Source organism: Ailuropoda melanoleuca, chromosome 18, assembly GCF_002007445.2.
Source record: "Ailuropoda melanoleuca isolate Jingjing chromosome 18, ASM200744v2, whole genome shotgun sequence".
In the NCBI taxonomy this organism is placed as follows: Eukaryota; Metazoa; Chordata; class Mammalia; order Carnivora; family Ursidae; genus Ailuropoda; species Ailuropoda melanoleuca.
The window spans coordinates 1,354,446-1,376,981 of record NC_048235.1 but is presented as its reverse complement, the minus strand read 5'-3'; the positions used below and the strand labels follow the sequence as shown (position 1 = coordinate 1,376,981).

At 40.4% G+C, this 22,536-nt stretch overlaps 1 protein-coding gene across 1 annotated transcript in view; it reads left to right on the top strand.

The window, feature by feature from the left end:
* Positions 1–22,536, top strand: part of CSMD1 (CUB and Sushi multiple domains 1) — a 1,986,149-nt gene that overhangs the window by 1,234,447 nt on the left and 729,166 nt on the right. The window contains exon 8 of the mRNA XM_034647758.1: positions 9,881–9,993. Coding sequence (XP_034503649.1) covers positions 9,881–9,993 — 113 coding nt within the window. The remainder of the gene's footprint in view (positions 1–9,880; positions 9,994–22,536) is intronic.

The window sequence follows — 22,536 nt, the reverse complement described above, 5'->3', positions numbered from 1 at the left end:
TCTCTGACGTACAATCGGCCACTTTGTGAGTCTGGAAGCTAACAGCCATCCTCTTAAAGATCCACTTTTTCTTTATCTTCTGAGCCAACAACTTTCCCACATCACTGTTCACTTCTCCATAATCCTTGAGGACACTTTCCTGTTACTCACTCTTAAATATCTGTATTTCTTCAGGTTCACGCTGCATCTCCCCTTCTTCTCATTTCAGACTCTTGAAAGTGTCTAGGATAAGACTATTCTTACCCCACAATTGAGGCGGAAATATTTTTGATAATGTTTTAAAAAAACATATATGCTAACAATATCAAAGAGAAAATGATCAGTGATCCAGAAATCAATACTATTTTACCTTTTGTTGTTGTTGTTGTTGTTGTTGTTGCCGGTCTTCAAGTATTAATGGTGTATGCATTTATTATGGAAATCTGTAGATGATGTCTTTTTTAATGATTAGAAAATGGTACTGATACTCATCCACGTCTAGCACCAACTGTTAGCTGTTTTGAAAGTCCAAGTAATAAAGGAGACAAAAAACATTTTTCCTGTTGGCAAAGCCCAGACACCTGTCTTCACAGATAGTTATAAAACAACCCGCCAGGATATTGGACAGAGCAAAGGATTAGAAACAGACACTGGAGGTTTCGTTTTCCAGGTCACTGACTCAGATCCAGGCTAGTCTGCTGCCACCGAGACCTTTAATATAGATATGACCTTGTACCACGTGTGGACCAGGTCCCCCCACACTGAAGGGCATGCACACAGTCCCGGATGGGGTAGGGCCGCTTTCCAGTCTAGGAAGCGGAAAGTGCCCGGCAGGTAATGCTGCTTTCCTGGGTTGGCCTTCCCCTATCCGGAGGGTGGACGAGGGGCCAAGAGGACTTCCCACTGAGGAGTGGTGTCAAAGCCTGCTGCCACTTGACTGTCTTATCCTATTACTTGTCTGTCTGAGCCATTTCCCGGGCTTCATTCTGAGCAATTCCCTGACATTTAGTCCTTAAGCTTTAGAGGACAGGATTTGTGACATTCTCTCCCAAATGATCCTCTCTGCTTGACCTTTGGGTTAATTCCTAATGCCTGGCTTGCCGAAGTCCTGGACATGTTTATGACCCTCTCTCAAATCCCTCTTGTCTGTCCTGGGCCCCTTTGCCCCATCTCTAATAGATTCAATTGTCCTCCTCGTGCTCCTTCCTTGAGACAGACGGATGTTCTCACTGTCTTAAGTGAGTCCTGTGTTACTGCTTTGAGTCCCATGGTTATTCTAGGAGGAATTAAAAGGTGTTGCCAGATCTATCCCACTCGACATTCATATTTGCAGAGAAATGTCTGTGTGTGGAAAGATAGGAATGGCATTCTCTTAATGGTCTTAACTTTTGACAGTCTTAGGGTGTGCTGCTATTTTCATAGCTCACATCATGAGCAAAAATAAAAGCATAGAAACCATTTAAAATGGATTTATTGAGACTTTCCTGTATGCACAGTAACAAAAGGATGAGAGGAATTAATAAAATGCTAGTTATGCCCTCAATGGGCTCACAGTTGTTGGGGAAACAGACATCCACACAGCCACCAAAAATACAAGACAGATTCTTATCATTTCCATAGACTATATGAGCAAGTGCTAACAGATTATGAAGGAAAGGGTGGTTGATCATACCTTAGATAATAAGGGAAAGAGTTTTCAAGGGATCATCTTTTGCAAAAGCTTTGAAATTTGAGAAGAATGTAAACAGGCAAGAGTCAGCTACAGGGCTCCAGATGGGGGAGCACAGGAGATACAGGCATGGAAGCACAGTCACGTGGGGCAGCCGGGGAGCAGTCATTGTCCCGTGTGGGCTTCAGAGGACTGTGGAAAGAACTTACAGGAGATAAGACAAGCAATGGTTTGGGGCGCCTGGCTGGCACAGCGGTTAAGCATCTGCCTTCGGCTCAGGGCGTGATCCCGGCGTTGTGGGATCGAGCCCCACATCAGGCTCTTCTGCTATGAGCCTGCTTCTTCCTCTCCCACTCCCCCTGCTTGTGTTCCTTATTTCTGTCGAATAAATAAATAAAATCTTTAAAAAAAAAAAAAGACAAGCGATGGTTGTAGTCTTCATCAGGAAGTACTTTCAATCCCATGCTAAGAAAGTTGATGTCTTTCTTGGAGTGATTTAGGGCTATGAAAGCATTTTTAGGAAAGGGCGTACCATGATTGAGTGTGGGCATCAGCACAGACTGCTGTCATTGTTCTCTCCAGTAGCCCCTGTTATCTACTCAGCTGACAAGTCACAACTCAGATACCACACCTCTAGGTGTGACGAGTGTAAAGTCCTTTTGTGGGTGCGTATGGCAATCTGCATTCCCCATTTGGTGACAGGCGTTCTTGTGTCAGCCCTCTCCTGATGCACACTGGACATCATAGCTGGCTCCAGCTCGGTCCCCAGTGTCCAGGATGCTGTCAGTCACACGCAGGTCATTTGTAATTTTGATTTAACTTATGTTTAGGGAAGTTGATGTCATAGTTGCACAGAGTGGATGAGAGCATAGGGGCAGAAAGAGATATATTCAATAGCGTGAGCAGTGGTTTCAATCTGGCCAGGGCACAGGCCTCGTTAGAATGGAGGAGTATAGCAGACGTCACAGGGCTGCATGCACACAGCTTAGCATCCGAACAGATTTTGCATGCAGGTCTTAGGTCCAGAAGGTGTCTATGAGATGAGGGTATGTCCCACACTCTGATCCCTCCCTTGGATACACTGCTGTCATGCCTGTTTTGATGGGGCCAGGATTATACATCTGAGAGCTTACCACATACAGGAACTTGTGAGGCATGGTGTCTATGGTCTAAACATCCACCAAAAAGCTTAATGGCTGCCAAAGTCAGAGCTGAGGGGTGGGTGCTGAGGACATTTCTGGAACAGGTGAGCAGTGATATATCTGGATTCCCTTATGGGTTATTAAAGTGAGGAGACACTGGATGGCCTGTCCAGGTTTTAAAGACATGGAGCTTTGCGAGATTCCATTCAGATCTGATTTCCTGGAGTTGTGCACATCTGTGTGCAGAGACCTTGGACCTGGGGCACAAATGGAGCCACTGCTGTTTTCCTGGCACTGCTTCTCTACTCCTGCTTTGCTTTCCTCCAGTGCCATAAAGGTGTATGATTTCTCCAACAAATACATTACCTAGACACAAACACACCCCAGCCTGGCAGTGTGACAGGAAGGGTTGCATAGAGTAATGCTCACTTTGTGAAAGTTATTATTCTATTCATGTATCCGATGTGTGTTGAGCTTCTACTGTATGCCCAGCACTTTGCTTGGTTTCAGAGGGACAGTGGAGATAATACAAGCTTCCTATGTCCCTGGCAAGACAACCATTTGGCAAATAATCACAAAGGTAACCAGGTCATCACTCTGAAATGTCTCCACGAGAGGTGCCAGGAGAAGACATTACCAGGGAGGAACAACTGCAAATTCACGGTCAAGTCAGGCTTCCCTGACAGTGTGACCCATCCTCTGAAATTTACAGGAGGACCAGGAATTATTAAGCAAGTGAAGAGGAAGGGTCACCAGGGTGGATGGGTGTCCTGTCTCAGGGCAAGAGAGCAGTATCTGCAAAGATCCCAAGGAAGGAAGGAGCACAGATGGGGCTTTCCTTGGGGGGACTGAACCAAAGTCAAGCACATCCCAGTGTAGAAACCAAGGGGAGAGTATGGAGCCTGAAAAGATGAGCTGGGCATCTGAAAGGACAGAGGGCTCGAGAGACTAGAAATCATTTTTGTAAACAGCATAGAATATACAAGGGGAGCACAGAATATGGAAAAGGTGATGACTGAACACATAAGTGTGGGCGAAGTTTGCAAGAGGTAGGAGAATAGCTTTCAGTGTTTACTCCTGAGAGAATCTTCATGCATGCCTTGAGCAGAGTGAAGCCAGAGAGAGAGAAACTGTCCAGGAGAGAGCAGACCGATGTGGAAGCTAATCATGAATGCCACGGCAAGTGGAAGAAACATCAAACAGAATTGATTGTAACGAAAGAAAGAACTTTCTTGGGGGGAGGTCTTCTTCTGTGGCATACTTTTAAAGAGGCTATGGGTGGGTTTTTGTTTGTTTGTTTGCTTCTCCCAGAGGGTAGATATGTGGGTTTGAAACTTTGGGATCAATTTCTAGAAATCTTTTTATATAGATATATAACTATTGGGTTATATGTGTATCTGTGTATATGTATATTTGTTTGTGTGCACACACAAACACACACACACAGACTTCTGCAACTCTTCTTTTCATGAATTCCCAAGGTAAGAAATACCATTAAAATACTTTTAACTTCCATTGTTTCTTTCATCAAAGTCCAAAATAAAGCTAAGAATAGCAGTATGAACTCAATATATATTCATAAGACAATGCCGTTCCCTAGTAACACAAATGACACTCAGTCAGAAACATGACATTTCAGGAACCCTTTGTTGTATCAGATTCTTCCATTTACTTTTCATTAAACAGAGATAAATGGAACACTACGCTGAGTCATGTTGGCTACCTGTCCACAAGATCACAGGAAAATGTAAGGACTTCTAGATGGCTTTCTCTGGATGACAAGCAATCAGCTCTTTAAAGTAATAGGCTTTATGAAATTCTTTAGGCTTCTTAGGGAGGGTGGGTAATTTACAGTCTGTGTTGATGGTATTAATGCTTTCTAGCTTCTTAGTCATCACAGTTAAAGAGGTTTAACTACAGAGAAACTCCTAGCAATTTATATGATGATTTTCTAAAGACATAAGAAATCTGGCTTAATGTCAAACAAGTGCTCAAACAGAGCTCTCTCAAGAACGTTAGCATTTCCAAATGCATTTCGGAAAATTATCTCAATAAATCGACTCCATGTTTTTCAAGTTACATAAGTAAAATGAATGAGTCACAGACACAAGGCTGTAATGTTTGAGAACAACAAGATGCTCAAACCCTTCATTTTATACTTGGGAAGTGTGGGGCTGAGGGAGGTTAAGTGGGAGAGGAAGTTGTGGGCATATTATAAATAGAATCCTAAAATCTATGGTAAAACTCTTTGGAGAAAGTGGAACGGACTGGCCGGTTCTATTTTGGCTCAAAGGAAGTCCTCTTAACTTTAAGTACCCCATGGGTCCTACATCTGTTTTTACTGTTGGCAGCAGCAAAACCTTGTTGAATCTTTGAAAGAAATGAGTTTGCCAATGGGTTAAATTGCCTAATTTGGCAATCTTGGGGGGAAGAGTGAGAACTACCAATTATTTTAGCCATGTCTAAAGGGACCACTCAATATTCTCACTGTGAAGCTTTATGAGTTTTCTGACCTAGTTTGAGATGCTCCAGAAATGAAATGCATCTAACATTCCCTCAGAAAGACCCTTTCCTGGCAGACTATGTTGAGGTGTCCTTAATTTTTTTAAGTCCAAATATATTTGAATCTCCTGATTTCTCCTGATAATTGTTCTGCATTTTTATATGTTTTGGATAAAAAAATTAAGAGTACATTAGACACTCTCAGGTAATAGACAAAGATATGTGCTTGATATCTGTCATTATTAAATCTTTTCTCTGCAAAATGTTTCTGATTTGTATCTTATGCTCACTATGTATGTATGTCAAGTCGAAAACCAAATCCATCAGACTTTGAAGACATAGAGCTAAGAGCTAAAGAAGGCTTTTAAGAAAACAAGCCAATGATAATTGATTTTCAATCACTTATAATTATATGTGTTAAACTGATATTATTAATAGGTTTATTAACAGGTTTATTAATGATGACAGTCTATTGAATTTCTTCTCTTTCTGGACTGTTCTAGAATGCAATGTTATATATATTATATGTATATAAAGATTTGTTTCCATTGCTGCCACAACAAATTGACACAAACCCAATGGCTTAAACCAATACAAATTTATTATTGTATTATGGGTTAAAATCTTACACAGGCTTTGCTGGAACAAAATCAAGGTGTCAGTAGGTGTGTGTTCTTCCTCAAGGCTCTAGGGGAGATGCATATTTTTGCGTTTTGCAGCTTTGTAAGGGCCACCCACAGTCCTTGTCTTGTGGACCCTTTCTTCATCTTTAGGGTCAACGACCATGGCTTCTGTTCTAACATGCATCCCCCTGACCTCCCTGATAGGTTCCTCCCTGATAGGTTCCTCCCCGACTCTCTTCTTCTGTCTCCTTTCTTCCATTTGTAAGCATCTTGTTGATTACATTGGGTTACCCCATAATCCAGGATAATCTCCATTGGTCTGTAACTTTATCACATCTTTGAAGTCCCCTTTTCCATGTAAGGTGATGTAGTCACAGGCTCTGGGGATTAGGATGTGGGCACCTTTGAATGCCATTCTGATGCCACCGAGGTATTAAGTTGAATTATTTACCTCTAAATCTTACCTAAATCATCCAAGTTCTTGGTAAATCTTGTTATAACATCCACTGGCTTGTATATTTGTCAACTTCCTTTAAATTGGTGTGGAATAAAGGAACAATTGACTTTATAATGTAAGCTTAATGTTAAACGACAGCTTTAAGATTAGCTCAGGCCTGTAGGAGAGGACAGAAAAAGTCATGATTCCAAAGAATATGTCTTATATAGAACAACCACCAACTCAACATACCAAAGAAAGAGGATGTGAATATTTGTTTATTTTCCACAGACAAATTAAGAAATCCATGCATATTAATCCACTCTGGAGTGTGACTCATTTGCATGGCTTGGCTCTAAACATGTGCAATGAATTATTTAATTATTACAAAGTCCTCACCTTTGATTCTGTGTAAAATGAATCTGTACAGGAAGTAGAAATTTCTTGAAGCTAGGTACACTATCTTCATGTACATTATCCAATTATCTATCTCTCAGTATTTTTACAAATCGCCTCATATATACCAAAACAAGTGTCAGCAAACCACGTTCCCCAGGCCAAATCTGACCTATAAATAAAATGGTTTTGACATTGTTCAAGTTTGAAAAAACATCAAAAAAGAGTAAAAATTGCCTTTCTCTGACTTAATTTCACTTAGCATAATATTCTCTAGCTCCATCCATGTCACTGCAAAAGCAAGATTTCATTCTCTTTTATGGCTGAGTAATATTCCATTATATATATTATATGTGTTAATAGTATATTATATATATAATATATATATATATAGTATATATATATATATAATGGAATATATATATATATATTATATATATATTCTCTATTAATCACTTGACTGACAGATTCTTGGGGTGTTTCCCTATAGCCAAATAGTTCAGCTATTGTAGTAATGCTGCTATAAACTTTGGGGTGATTTCACTCATATGTGTAATATAAGAAACAAAACAAATAAGCAAAGGGGAAAAAAAAGAGAGGGGGCAGGAAAACCAAAAAAAAACAGACTCTTAACTACAAAGAACAAACGGATGGGACCAGAGGAGAGGAGGGTAGGGGGATGGGGTAAACAGGTGATGGGGATGAAGGAGCACACCTGTCGTGATGAGCACTGGCTGTTGCATGGAGGTGTTGAATCTCTATATTGTACACCCTAAACTAATACTACTCTTCATGTTAGATAACTGGAATTTAAAATAAAAACTTGAAGAAGGAAAAAAACAACAAAAAAATGAGTAACATTTTGTTTCTCAGAAAAATGGCATGAAATGCAAACCTCTCTAAACGAAGTGTGGGACACAACTGTCCCCATTCTGTGGCTGTTTTGCACCCAACAGCAGAGTTGGACAGCTGCAGAAGAAACCGCAGGACTAGTAAGCCCTGAAATATGTCTGTCTGGCCCTTTACAGATGAAGTGTGTTGATTAACACAAAACTGTTTTGTGTGTGTGTGTGTGTGTGTGTGTGTGTGTGTGTGTGTGTGTGTGTAGGTATGTGGAAAATGTGGGAGGCGAAGAGAGGATTATTTACATGCATTGCTAATGTTGATACACAATTAAACTGCAAACTCACTGAGCTCTTGAGATCAAAACCACTGGGAAAGAAAGTAATTAAGAAAAAAAAATAAGAGCCAGAACATATAAACATGGGATTCAGTTATGAAACTTTCAGTAAGTATACGCAGGTGAGCTGGATAGATTCTGGGTTTTGAATCCAGAAGTTACTTATCTTCTGGTCATTGTCAGTATTAGGCAAAGAGGTAACCTGTTTCCAAGAGAATCTCTAGCATCAGCTTCCCAAGGAAAACAGGTGGTGGGGGAGGGAGCCTTCGAACAGAATATCAGAATCATGAAATGTTTCCTGGAAGCAGCTGTATCTGACTTCAGCAGTCAGAACTACATAAATCCAAGCAAATAGGCAGATCTGAGTTGTGTATTTCCTCTCACGGAAGATTATTTCAAACAGTGACATAAACAGTGTTTCAATTGGTTACAGTCAAGGTTGGGCTTTTAACTTTAAATGGATACTGCACATTTTTAAACCTGAGAGTTTAAATTGAACACCCCGACATCAGAAACCTTGCCTACATATTTGATTTGATGCTGGTTTTCCTCCAGGTAATGGAGTAAGGAGAGAAACACTCTATATACCCACCTGTGCCTGGTAAATCCTGTGCACAGAATACAATTTCCAGCCTGACCAAGAGCTCTGGTGCTCACAGGGCAGCCCACAAAGGGCAGCACTGGTTTCAGCTACAAGCAAATTGCTTAAATCTTTACTCATCATCTGTACCAATAAGCATCATTTTGAGAACAGATTTGTCAACTGAGATGCAAAATAATTAGACAATGAATAATCATAGGTGACATTTAAATGTGCATTAGGGGCATTTATACATGAATCAACATCATCTCTTTTAACCCCTTGGTGGAGGTGTTTTCAGGTCCAGCTTGCAGACTGGCAAGTGTACGTTCAGACAGTTCCTACAAGGCAGAGCCACACACAGCCCCCTACCTGAGGCATCCCAATCCAAGCATCCCTCTGCCACTGGCCAAAACTGACCCTGCCGCTGTATGACCAACGGTGGTGGTGCGGGGTGGGGGTACCGCCTGAGAAGACATTCACTTGTTTTTCTTTTTTTTCTATTATGTTCAATTAGCTAACATATAGTACATCATTAGTTTTTGATGTAGTGTTCAACGATTCATTAGTTGCATGTAACACCCCAGTGCTCATCACAACACGTGCCCTCCTTAATACCTATCACCCACTTCTTAATAATGCGGGCTTTCAGTAGGAAGTAAATTACTCACTTTTTTTTCTGAAAACTAAAGCACACATTAAGGTAAGGGGAGCTTATTGTTTAAGGGGAGCTAAATAAACAGCTTATCCAGAGATGGATTGTGTCTGACTTTGAAAGATTTGTGTTTAATATACTGCTTTCCCCAAACATAATTTTATTTCATTTCAAATCTTTTTAACAGTGCTAGTCACCAATCTGCTACATGCTGCTCTTCTTCCCATGGGTAGGAAAGGCCCATGCTGTGAATTCTGTGGATGGGACCCTATAAATATGGGATGCTATCCAGCATGATAAACAGTGTATTTGAAGGCACTTTAGGTGAAACAGAATCATGATGTGTTCAAAGAGTGAAAAGCAGAATGTTACCATTTGCCTATTTCTTGTCCTTTTAAAATTCATTATGACTGAGGTCCTGATGAAAAGAAATGAGTGATCAAAAGAATATCTTCTCATGTATCCATCATTAATAAAGAAGAATCAAAACGTCAAGTGTTGGTGAAAGCCTTCATTCCATCAAGGGTAAATACAACGCGATATGTGGGCGCACGTGAAGTTGCCCGAGTCATTTCGAGGTTTCAGTGCAGCTAATCAATGACCTCTGTCCTCAGATCTCAAAATAATGACTATCAGTAGTCAATTTTAAAAGTGGGTTTGCTAGAGGACATTTGCTCTGTTGGTTTACAAGGGAGATTTTTTCTCGTTCTCTTTCCAGGCTGACTGGCATGAACCTTCCTTCTCCTGTGATAAGTAGCAAGAATTGGTTACGACTCCACTTTACATCTGACAGTAACCATCGACGCAAAGGATTTAATGCACAGTTTCAAGGTAAGAAATCCGCATTTTTTATATAAAAACAAATAGCGGAAGGTATTTTGGTCTCTTCACCCTCGAATTTTAGGATTCTCTTGCTAGAGATAGAGCAAGAGATATAAGCTTGAAAAGCCCTTCTAGCTCTTTTATGGACAATTAACTCTGGAAATTCTACAGGTAATACTAGCAACTTCTCAGTAAAGCCTTACTACTTTGACGTTATGTAATGTATTTTATGATTTTGCTTGAATTATTACTGAGTTTTAATCGATAAGTCAGTAAATACATATTAACATTAATTTTAATTCATATATACCTAACCAGAAAATATCCATAGTTGGCTGATTGTTTTCTTTATCCACTCATTAAAAATGGTACAGCATGTAGGTTGCATGAATATGCATAAGTGCATCATGCTATCACTCTCAGTTGTAAAATATATTCACTGTACCTAAATACAGCAACCTGCTTTAGTTATTTACAGGTAAGTGAACATCAAAAGAAAAACATGAGATTTTTTTTTTTTTTGTAGCCGAGTGAAACAAAGTCTGTAGTCACTAGCATGGAGTTTTGATTTTGAGACTTCCTCTTTGTATTGAATTTCTAGTGTTTCAATAGTATTATATCATTGCCCATATGTTTTGTTGGGATTTTTTAAAGATTGATTGATTGATTGATTGATTGATTTGAAAGAGAAAGAGAGCACGGGAAGAGACAGAGGGAGAGACAATCCTGAAACAGACTCCCCGATGAGAGCAGAGCCCCACACTGGGCTAAATCCCAGGACCCTGAGATCATGACCCGAGCCAAAATCAAGAGTTAGAAGCTTAACTGACTGAGCCACTCAAGTGCCCTTAGCATATGTTTTTAATAATTAATAATCCTTATCAATACCATAAAAAGGATTCAATTTATTAGGGTATCCATTGAAAACAATTCCGCTTTGCATTTGCAAATAACAATAGTAGGACTATGTCAGAAAGCAAGATGTGCTCCCAAGGAAACTTCTCCTGCTTGCCCCAAATCATGACTGTGAGACTATCAAGAGTCCAATTCGGACCACATTCCCTAAGCACTTGCCACATGCAAGCCAGGACCCCAAAATGAAGAAATTATAATAACCCCCATGCTCCAAATCTATAGGTCAGAAAGACAGTTTGCAAACAACCCCATGAAAGGAGATCAGAATGAAAACCAAAATCATGCTAGCCACTCTGGGAGATTTGAGTAATGTTCTAACAAATGGTCTGAATGTGTCCTATCTAAAACACATTTTAAGTCCCATAATGCCTTCACTGTATCCTTTTGGACAAGAAGTAGAAACTAAGAGTAATTTGCAGGAAATTAAATACAGATGTGTGCAGAGCACACATGGAGGTGAGCAGACTTTATTTGCTACCTGGGGTCCCTGGGGCATGTGACCCTTCACAGAATGTGCCTGACTTAGAATACTGGGGGAATTTTGTTTTACCATAATGCATTTGATCCATCATCAGGAGCATTGCCCATCTCACATCATCTCCTGATGCTTTCAGAAAGTTCCTTCTTTTATCCTCTTTGACTGCAAATACACTGCCTTCTGAGTTTTACAGGAGTCGTACCAATTTGTTTCTTTTCCTGGGATCTAGACAAGACTGATGTACTTTTTCAGACCTGCCTCTATTTGCCTTTATCTTTTAAGACCATATGCTGTATCTGTAGTCATAACAGGGTGCATATATAATATATGATATGTATATATAGTGTGGAAGAATGCACTGGGTGTGGGAGGTGAGGTCACAGAGGGACATGGTAGGTGGAGGTGTGAAATACTCCATTCAGTCTTATAGGAAAATCCATCTGAGTTTTGTCTATATCAACACGCATCCACGGATATATCAATCCCTGGCTTAGAACAATCATAAATTAATATTTGGAAGGCAAAGTGACTGACCAATAGGTAGGAAGATAGATCAATAGAGTCATTTCTAAACTTTGGTTTGATCTCCAAATGTCCTGATCCTAATGAATAGATTGGCATTGAACTACAGAAAAAAGTTCTAGGTATTATTCCTCCAGCCTGGTCAGTGAATTTGGTGTCTGTACCAGTGATTGGAAGAGAGGCAAAAAGTAAAACACCAAATTTGAAGATGCTCCAAATTGTAGATATAAGTAACATTCTGGTTGGCAGAAAATTCTAATAGTTTAAACATATCAGCCATTGGAAAAAAATATAATATATATTAATATATATATATAAAAATTATATAATTAATCAAACATATATATATATACACACACACAATTTTCTACTTATCACTCCTTAGAGTTATGGAGTGATAAGTAGAAAATTTGAACATAGTCCAAAAATATACAAAGCTGTGGAAATATAAGAAGGGATGAACATGGCTTACAAGTAATATATTAGAAAACATCTTCAGACTGACTTTGAAGTTCAACTCCAAGACAAAATTATTTCAGGGAGCTGCCATATTTTTACCCTTATTAGCACATAGACTTTATTTCAAAGGAGTCCTGCTTAAGACCACATCTAACCATACCATATATGGAAGTGTGGGGTCAGTACCAGTTGTCACCTTTTTGAGAAGAAAACAGACCAAATGGAGACCATCCAGGATGATATCAAGAAACCTTCAAAAGAGGACAGGAGCATACTTAGAAGGAGTGTAATAAATGTCATGCAGGAAGGCATTGCATTTATTTTTTCTAGTTTGAAAAGCAGAAATATGACTAATAAATGGAAGCTACAGGTGGTCCTTCCTGCTGATTCTACAAGTCTATGGGCACTGGAAGGCAGGAGTTGGAACAGTAGCTCAGGATGAGACAGGTTCCCTCTCAAAGTCCCCCATCAGCTGTCCCCCTGACCATCTCTGCATGACTTTGCAATGAGGAGTTTCATGGTTTTCATTCCACAGACCAATGGGAACCTTCCTGACACACAGGCAAAATGGATTTTTCATCTAAGTCTTCCCTTTATCCTCTGCCTTGATTGAAATCCAGGGAGCCCCAATCGTACTGTACTTTTGTTTCAACTAAACAAAATAAGAAAACAAAACAAAACAAGGTTGTTGTTACCCACACAATTGCAAAAAAGAAAAGCATAGTAAATGAGCAATCCAGAAAACCCACAAGAAAGACAACATTAGTTGTAGTGAAAACTTACGTAGTGTTTACCAAATGCTCTTTTAATATCTATGCATGCATTCTGTCAAAGAATCTGAATCTTGGATTAGTTCGTGGAGGAGAATTAAGGATATAAAGATTCCATCAGTATTCCTTGGAGTAAATATGAGTACAAATTATGTGGGATTCGTATAAAAACCCTGTGTGATTCTAAGCCGCTAATAAAGACTTCCGGCGGGAGCTCTTGGTGACAAACTGCTCCTCTATTCAAGAGTGCCACACCTAAGAAGAATTTTATAACTTCTAAAAACAAAGAATATCTTCTTTTTAACGTGGTGCTTTTCTTGGTCAAATAAACAACCACCACTATAAAATGTGTTTTCGACTTTCATGTCTACGTTCTTTATTCTTTGAATTTTACACTTTGTTCTTTGGCTTTTATCTCTTCAATCATGCCATCAAATTATCCCAAAAGTAGTAGTGCACTTGATTGACAAGTAAGACAGCTCTGTAGTTGCTGTTCCTAAAATATATTCCCATTCGAAATAGCATTGTGAACAAAGGAGTGGCAAATGCAATAAAAGCCACTTGATATATTTGCAATATCTTGTGTATATATTGGGTTCTTGTGTAATGACAGGTTTATGTGGGACACATTATTTCTTTAAATCAGCTGAAAATTGAGCCCATTCTTTATGTGTTGCCTCCATCATTAATTATAATTAAATAAGTGCCTTGTTAGCACTATCAGTCATGTAGACATTTTTTATGTCTCCAAGATGGATTTTTTAAAGATACATTAATATTGAACCACAAATGCCTCTTCCCTATTAAGTAGCAACATGTGTTGAACTCCAGTCGTACATACGTTTACGTAGCTATTTATAAAAATACAATTCTCACAAAATGAAATTCCCATTGATTTCTGAAACTGATATATCATTTTGAGTGTTTGTAATAAAGTCCCAGTTTATATAGAGAGCACCTGTCTGATAAATCAAGGGAAAACCTGACCATGGATTTAAATTTTGGATTGACACAGATAATTAGCTTTCTTTTCAGGTGATAGCTCTATACAACTACTAATTTTACTTTTTACTTAAAGTGAAGAATTTATATCAAATGAAGGCTTTCATGTTCTTAAAAACGTATCTTGGAAAATTGGGAACTTCATCTTTTCAGATTAATTCAAATTTGGATGAATCGTATGTTTGCCCATTCTTCAATGCTCACCAGAGATACAATCACAAAAGCTCTACCTGAGAGATGATAAACATGGATCCTAGCACTGATGCATGTGTCTGTGTCTCCCTTTAGAACGGGAGCTCTGTAAAGTAGTAAAGGCCATAATCTAGAACCCAGAAGGCACTCAATTAATATATGTTGGGGGAAAAAAAGGAAATCAAATGAGCTGCTCATACTCTCTGCCAGGTCCCAGGCATCACTGGTGGGCAGAAGTAGTGGGATGCCTTGTAGGTGGCGCTCTTGCTCATGTGTATGAAGGGACCCTGAATACCTTCTAAGGGGATCTTTTAGGTAGGTAGGGACACATCAAGTTTTAATCAAAATAGGTTAGCAACCTCTAATCTTATAACCTCTAAAAAAATTCTCAAAACTTCTAAACCTCTAACGGGAAAATAGCTTTTAATAAATAAAATTTCGCCCAAATCAGAAACACAGCCACTTTCCCTAAATATGTAAGTTAACTTCTCTCAGAACCAAAGATTCTTGCAGTGTTCCAATGCTAGTCCTTTAAAATTTCAAAAAAGATGCCAGTCTCTGTGTTCCAAGCTGCTGATTCTTGGCCTCCTCTCTTTTGTCAAGTACTTTCTGCCTTGTGCGCCTTGCTGTCTTACTCTATGAAACTGGAATAACAACATTTACCTCACAGAATCCTTGTAGATAGCTAAGAAAATCAAAACAAAGTATAAGAAGTGCTCTGCAGGCTGCCTTGAAGTGTGAGAGCATTTGTTACCCGTCAGTAATCCTTCCTCATGCTTAGTGTCTGCCCAGCCTAAATTAACCAACACAGCTTCATATTTCAAGTTTTAAGAGATATTTTAAAAACTCCAAAATGGGCAGACACTGTCGGCAGAAAGCTGAATTGGTGCCCTGTCCTCTGGACGACTGTTCTACCGTGAAGCTGAACCAAGGCATACTCTAGAACCCAGTGTCCACACTCCACATACGAGCTCAGCAGAAGTGCATACATCTGTGAGACAAAAGACATGGAGATCCTATGTAGATGCCTCATTCATAACTGTCAATATCAAGATGCTGGAAATAACGAAGATGTCCATCAACAGTGGATCAAATTAGGAAATTATATGTATTCATACAACAGAATACTAAAGAAAAATGAAAAAAGGTGAGCTGACTCTCCACACAAGAGTGAATCTCATCGACATGACACTGAGTGAAAGGATCCAGACATGGAAACATGCACATTGTACTGTCCATATAAATATAATAATATAGGGCTGCCTGGGTGGCTCAGTCAGTTAAGTGTCCGACTCTTGGTTTCCACTCAGGTTGTGATCTCAGGGTCCTGAGATTGAGCCCAATTGGGGCTCTGCACTCAACATGGAGTCGACTTTAGATTCTCTCTCAAATAAATGAACAAATCTTTAAAAAAAATATAATATAAGCAATATTTCAAGAATATATATACATATAAAATTTAGGAATCTAAAAACTAAATATTTAATGGGTGTTCATTACTAAAAGAGTACTTTACTCTGTGTGTGTGCGTATATATAATACTTAAACTTAAAAAGTGCTTTTAAAAAATGGTTAAAACAATCCCTTTCCAAGAAGATGACAAGTTCATCAGAATTTTCTTACAAATAGGGTCAAGCAAAAATACCTAGAGAACTCCTACTCAATGTCATGTTGCTAATGAAAGTCCAAATTAGAAGCTGCATCCCGCACAAAAGGAAGGGGGAATCGTGAGGGAGGTAGCCCACTCCACAGAGCTTGTAAATGGAAGCGTCAGGACATAAAAATAACTCTCTGTTCGTTCTTTTCAACGTCGTCCTTTCCAACACTATTTTTGCAAATGACTTGGTGACTGCTTCTACTATTTCCAGTCAGAAAATCTTTCTTTGGGGAGCAGTGATTTATTTTTGTAAAACAGAAATCCCAATGAAGAGAGCAACACTTCAGGACAGTTATAAGTTAGTGGAAACTTAATCTGTTTTCTCAGGTTGATCTATTCCAAGCAGAAAACTGGCAGACTCATGGAGGAACAGGTGCCATAATGGTGGGAGAGTGTTGGCAGAAATAATGGATCTGGAGCATGAGGCCTTGGATAGCAGAATGAGTAAATATATTCATGAGGAATAAATATGTGTGTGTGTGTGTGTGCGCACGCACGCGCAACTAAGGGCAACATGAAGGTAGGGGGGAGTTCTGGGAAGAAGGAAAAGAGGGAGGAAAATGAAAACAAATAGAGCAAGGGAACAGTTTCACAGCATCACTAAGGGCAGGCCTGGACTAACAGAAAGGCCCCCCGGGCAGGTATAATGCTCCTGTGGCACAGACACCTTGGGAGCTGAGGATACCACTATGCGGACAGGCTGTCCACAGTGTGAGTCCTGCCTCTTCCCTTCCACCAGGAGTTTCCCTGCGTGGCTGAGAGAGAATGGGGATTGGAGGTAGAATTCCTTGGTCTCAGTCCAACAAGGAATGGGTAACTGAGGAGAAGTCATGCTAGACATAGAGCCCTGCTAGAGCAAAGCCTGTTTCCTGTTCTATAAAATGGGGAGAACCATCATCGCCTGTACACGGAGGTGTAAAGACTAAAAAGAGAAGACCTCTGAATCACCTAGCACAGTGCTCAGAATGGGATCCATGCATCTCATAAACTTGGGTTTATAATCTTGATATGAGGAAAATACCTGTCCTAATCTGCTCCGTCTTACAGGCTTAGCTTGAAAAACCCAGTGAGTGCTTTTTCAGGATTGTATTACTTCCACAGACTTCCCGGAAATTTTTGGCATGATTTTCATTTCCCAGCTAGTTCATTTCTTATACCCCTGTTTACCACCTACTTCCTTGACCCAAGTACAATAACCATGCATTGGATGCCACCTCGAGTCACTTGGAATTCAATTCTATACAGTTCCCTTATTGGATATCTGCTATGTGACCTGCACTGTTCCAGGAACATCAACCCAAAATGACAAGTCGTGTTTCAGGCCTGGGATTCCAGTAAAGAGCTCAGGGAGACACATAAACTGACAAGTCCCATACGACATGGGTGAAGTTATGCACAAAATGCCCTTGAATTAGAAAGCTGCACCTCAACTTAGTTGGCGGGGAGTGGAGGGCAGTTATGGGAGGTTTCCTAGAGGAGAGGGTGCCAGGACTGCATTCAGGTAGCCAGGAAAGAGGAAGGAGAGGGTTCTAAGAGAAAAGCGTAAGCAGGGCCAGAGCAGCATGCCAAGCCACGGTGTGTTCAGCCTCCTGCAAATATTAATGGTTCAGTATTGAAGTGTGAAGGGAGCCAGATGGAGCAATGAGAAATAAAGCCGGAAAGGGGTAGCTGGATCTGGGCAGGATTTTATGCTATTCATAAAAACTTAACTGTACCATGTGTAAACAATAAAGATCATTGGAGTGTTTGAGAAGACAGAAGATGGAGAACAATGCATACAGTTTTATTGCCAGTGCTGCTGGTAGATTCCCCTTTGTTAACTTGCAGGTAGCGCCCAGGGATAGCTCGGAAAGGACGGCCATGTACTGGAATGTTCTAAGACACTAACCATGGGAACAAAGATTGTTCTTAGGTCATCATATTTAAAGAAAGGGGGAAGTTTTGCTGAGGTATATAAATTGTCCCTAAAAGGATCAAATGCCCTTCAGTCAAAGGCTTAGCCACAGTCAAATTTAATGAATAAATAAATTTGAAAGAAAGTCCCCCAGAAGTCTGTGTATGTGTGTATCTGGTGGGGATGGTCGTGGAAACTTCTTCAGAGTCCAGTGACCCAGGTGCTAGACAAAATAATGATGCAAAACCCGGTGACACGGATTCCCAGGCTCAGCAACCCGGTCTGGCAGCAACCTAGGTTCCTCCTGGGGCCACACGCACAGGCAGGATGAATTAGCATATTCAACCAACCGTCGTAGTATGCTCACTGTGTACCAGCAGCCCCTCCAGTTACGGTAGTGGACGACAAACGGAACGCCTCTTCTCCCATGGAGTGGACGTTCTAGAGAAGGTGAGAGAATTGATCAAACATGTTGAGAAGACAGCAAGTGGCAAGTACAGGTGGGAAATTTGCCTCTCAGTCAAGAAAGGCCCTTCTGAGGGAGGAACACCTGCACTGAGCCCCAAACAGCTTGCGAAGGTCAACAGGATGAGCAAAGCACACAGAGAAAGCAGCAAGTGCCAGTCTTCTGGGAGAGGAGGGGCAGCAGCAGAACAGGAAGGTGTGACGTGTGATAGAGCACGAGAGGCACATTGGGGCAAAGTCCTTCAGGGACTTGTGAGCGCATCCGTGGGGGTGCCCTGGGCTTACGTATAAGGTTGAGGCTTCAGAATGTCTGCAATGAGAAAGTGCCATTATCTGATTTCCACTTTGAGCAAGTCATTTGAGATTTTCTGTAGAGAACACAATTCTATACATTAATATTCTCTCCCCTTGATGAGTTACGGTATTCCTTGTAAATTAATAAATGGTCATTGTGGTTCTTCAATCCTTGTCTCTAATCCCGGTTACTTGGCCACATCCTGAGATATGGAGCATGTCACGGTGCTAGAAAATCATGCTTTCTGGTCTACAGTGTTGAGGGCACACCTGAGCTAAAGTGATTAGCTGAGGTGACGTTCCCAGGGGTCACCTGCAGTCAGAGCTTTATACTGGCTCAGGTGAGAGGCGCCTTTAACACTCTCATTTGTCCAAACGGTCATTTGGCCAAAAATCTTTGCCCACTGCACAGTATGGTGTTGGCCTGGTTGTCTAACAACGATTTCTTAGACATGTCCCACATATCTTGTAAAAGAGGGTAAATAAAACAAGTATGGTTTTGTGTGTCTCTCCGTGTATTAAAAATCCCGAAGGTAAAAATTCATTCTGAACAGCTGCATGATGTCTACTAAGGAAAGAATGAAGAGAATGGGCTTAAATTTCAGCAGTAATTATTTTGACTAGACATCGAGGGTAATTTTTTACTAATGTTGAAATAAAAGAACATATTTCTTAAGGAAAGGATGCAATTTTATTCATCAGAAATGTTCAATTAATAGATAAAGTTCTCACCTCAAGGCAGCCCTAATGGAGTAAATGAACTTTTGAGTTTGTTCCAGACTTTTGATTTAAATCAATGCTTTTTCATGTATTGATTTATTTTAAGGTTAGGTTGGAAATATTAGCCTATGATAAATCTTAGTCATCGTGCATTAAGCCACTTAAACTAAAACCTTTCTTTTTCTAAACTTCAAAATGTGCTTCACCCTGGAAAACTGGATGCCAACAATATTACTCACTATATCACAGCTATTTAAAACAGACTAATAAATGGCAACAGCAGGTAGATGTTAAATTCTTATGCTTGAAGACTATAAAGGCTTAGGAGGGTTATTATTCCCTTGGGAAATTGCCTTTCTATAGTTTCTGCTTATGTGATGTTAAGACAGAAATTGTTCTGGCTTTCAGTTTAACAAACCCCTGACTGCACTCATTCTTCATGCTTTCTCTCTCTTGCTGGCAGTTTGATCAGTCAAATTTGCAGACTGTGTTTAGTGTTTATTTGCTAAATGCACATATCCGCCTCTTCCAGGTAACACATGCTTTGGAAGCTAAGACAGCACAGCGCACGTTGCCCATATCGGGAGGCTGTCAAGCCAAGTTGTCAGCATTTACATGGAGATTGGAGCCTTATAGTATGGTTTCTTTCCCCTGAGCTGCTCTGGCTACCCCTCACCCAAAGCCATAGGGTGCCTATAGGGCCATCTCAGCTCCATTAGATCCATGGGAAGCCCGTCTGCTTTAGAAGCCACACTGCTTGTTCTCTTAATCATCTGGGTCAGGTTACTCAAGTTGAACAGCAAAGCAGTTGCTCAATCAATGTCTTGAGTAATCGAGGGTTGGGGCAGTTAGCTTCCGCACCACCAGTGACTGCCTCGTTGGATGAGAGCCTCCCCACTCTTGCAGAATGATAGTGCGAACATCTCAGAGTCTACACACAGCCCTCAACATGAGTCCAGATGTGAATTTAATTTGGGTGTGGAAACAACATGTAGGTAAAGGATGCATGTGGTAAGCCATTGAAGATTGTGACTGTTCCATCGTGGGCGAGTTTATTTTTGTACACACGCAGACTGTGGTTCCCGCAAACCGCTTCAGTGCATTTCAAGTTTGCATTTAGTTACTCCTCTGAAAGTCCTTTCTTTGCCACAAAGATTCCCAGGAAGTTTCTCCAGAGGTCCCTCCCATCTGGTAAACAGTCCTTGGGATGATCTCTCAGGGCTTAGGGATCAGAGGCTTCCAGTCAGCCTCTTTGTACAGTTGACCACCATGATCTTTACCATTGGAAAGGCTGTCTATTTTCCTCCATGGGAGACCTGAAGTTTAATTTGACCATGACTTGTGTACAATCCATGAACCAAAGAATATATAAGGAATTAACTGAAGGATATGTAACATACAAAGGATAGAGTTCTATTTTCCCACAGATATATGGAAAATTGCCTAGAAATTAATAATAGGAGCTTAGTTTTCACCAGACACATACCCAGGGCTGCAATTCAGCTTATCTGCTCATGTTTTTTGTTACAATATTGACTTATGAATTATCTGTATGATATGATAAATAGCCACAGCCTATTTATCTGAATAGCCTACGTAATGCCCACCCCCTACCTGCACTGGGCTCTCCTGCAGAATGCCTCAGTGTTACCTCACTCCTTAAAGATTGAAGGTCTAGACCTTCACACCTGCCCAGAGGTAGCAGAGTAGCAGATTCTGCTGTGATTGATTTGTGCCTGCTATACTGGCTGCTCAACATATTTTTAGATATGCCTGAATAAGTGCTCTATGCGACTAGCTATATGTGACTATTTATTAAACATGTCATAAGTTCTACAGAAATATGCAGCAAAACAAATATGGATATCCTTATTTCTAGAGAAATATATACCAAGGCTCTAGAATATTTATATTAATATATGTTTCTAAGTCATCCACTCTTCATTTTAATCCAGTGGTAGCTTTCTTTGGCTGTATGGGTTTTTGTTTTGTTTTTGTTTATTGTTTTGTTTTGTTTTGCTTCCAAAATGCTCAAAAGACTTCCAAGTTGAATCTTCTCATGTTATAAAAGCCCTTATACTTCCTAAGCCTGTGGTTCAAATCTGGTCATGCCAGGTCCCTGGGTGAACATCGCTGTAGCTCCCGTGATGTGCGACCTGCAGAGCAGACTCCAAAGCTCCCAGAGACAAACCTCCAGCCTTCCATTTCGAACGCACCTTTTCATCCACATTCCAGACACCCCACACACTCAGTGCACCTGGACATGTCATCCACTCCCCACCCTGGCCCTTTATTCTCACCGCCAGCTGCAGGCTTTCTGGTCTTTGTCATTCTTCCTCTTTGAAGAAGCCTTCCCAGTCTCCCTAGCCAGCACCAACCATGTATCCATATGCGCCTGCACAAGAATTAGCCTTTTCTTGCAACTTTCGTTTTGAGCTTTATCGAGGTATAGTTGACAAATAAAATTGTCAATATTTAGAGTGTACTCTATGATGATCTATTTGCACAGTATGAGAGGATCTCCCCCAGCAAGCTAATGAACACATATCCATAACCTCACATACTCACTATTTTTTTGATGAAAACACTTAAGTTCTACTCTCCTTAGCAAAAATTTCAGCTGTAAAATAAAATGTTATCAACTGTAGTCGCCATGGTGCACATTAGATCCTCAGAACTTACTCATCTTATGACTGAGAGGTCGGACCCTTCCACCACCCTCAAGCCCTGGAAACCACCTTTCTATGGTCCTTTCTCTGTTTCTGAGTTTGACTTTTTTTTTTAAACATATATATCACACAATTGCTTGCAATGTAGCTATACGTGAGGATAGTAAGGTTTTTGTTTTGCTTTGTGTGTTAAGAGCAGAGCACATTCTCTGTTGTCTCCAGCACTGAACAGAGTGATCTTCAGACGTAGCATTCACTTCCCATTTGTTGAACAAATAGTTCAATGCCTGAACAAATCAAAAGCACCTGAAAGGGATATACTATTCTGCATTCATGAAAATGGTAGCATGGCACAGTGGAAAGACATTGACCTATGGAGTCTGAAGACCCTGTAACCTTGGGCAACTCTCTCAGCTTCTTCAGATGTCTGCGTATTCATCTCTACCACAGTGCTAGCCACAGCTTCCTTGCAGGACTATCATGGGGCTCAGATGGGAACCTTACAAAGGCTGTGT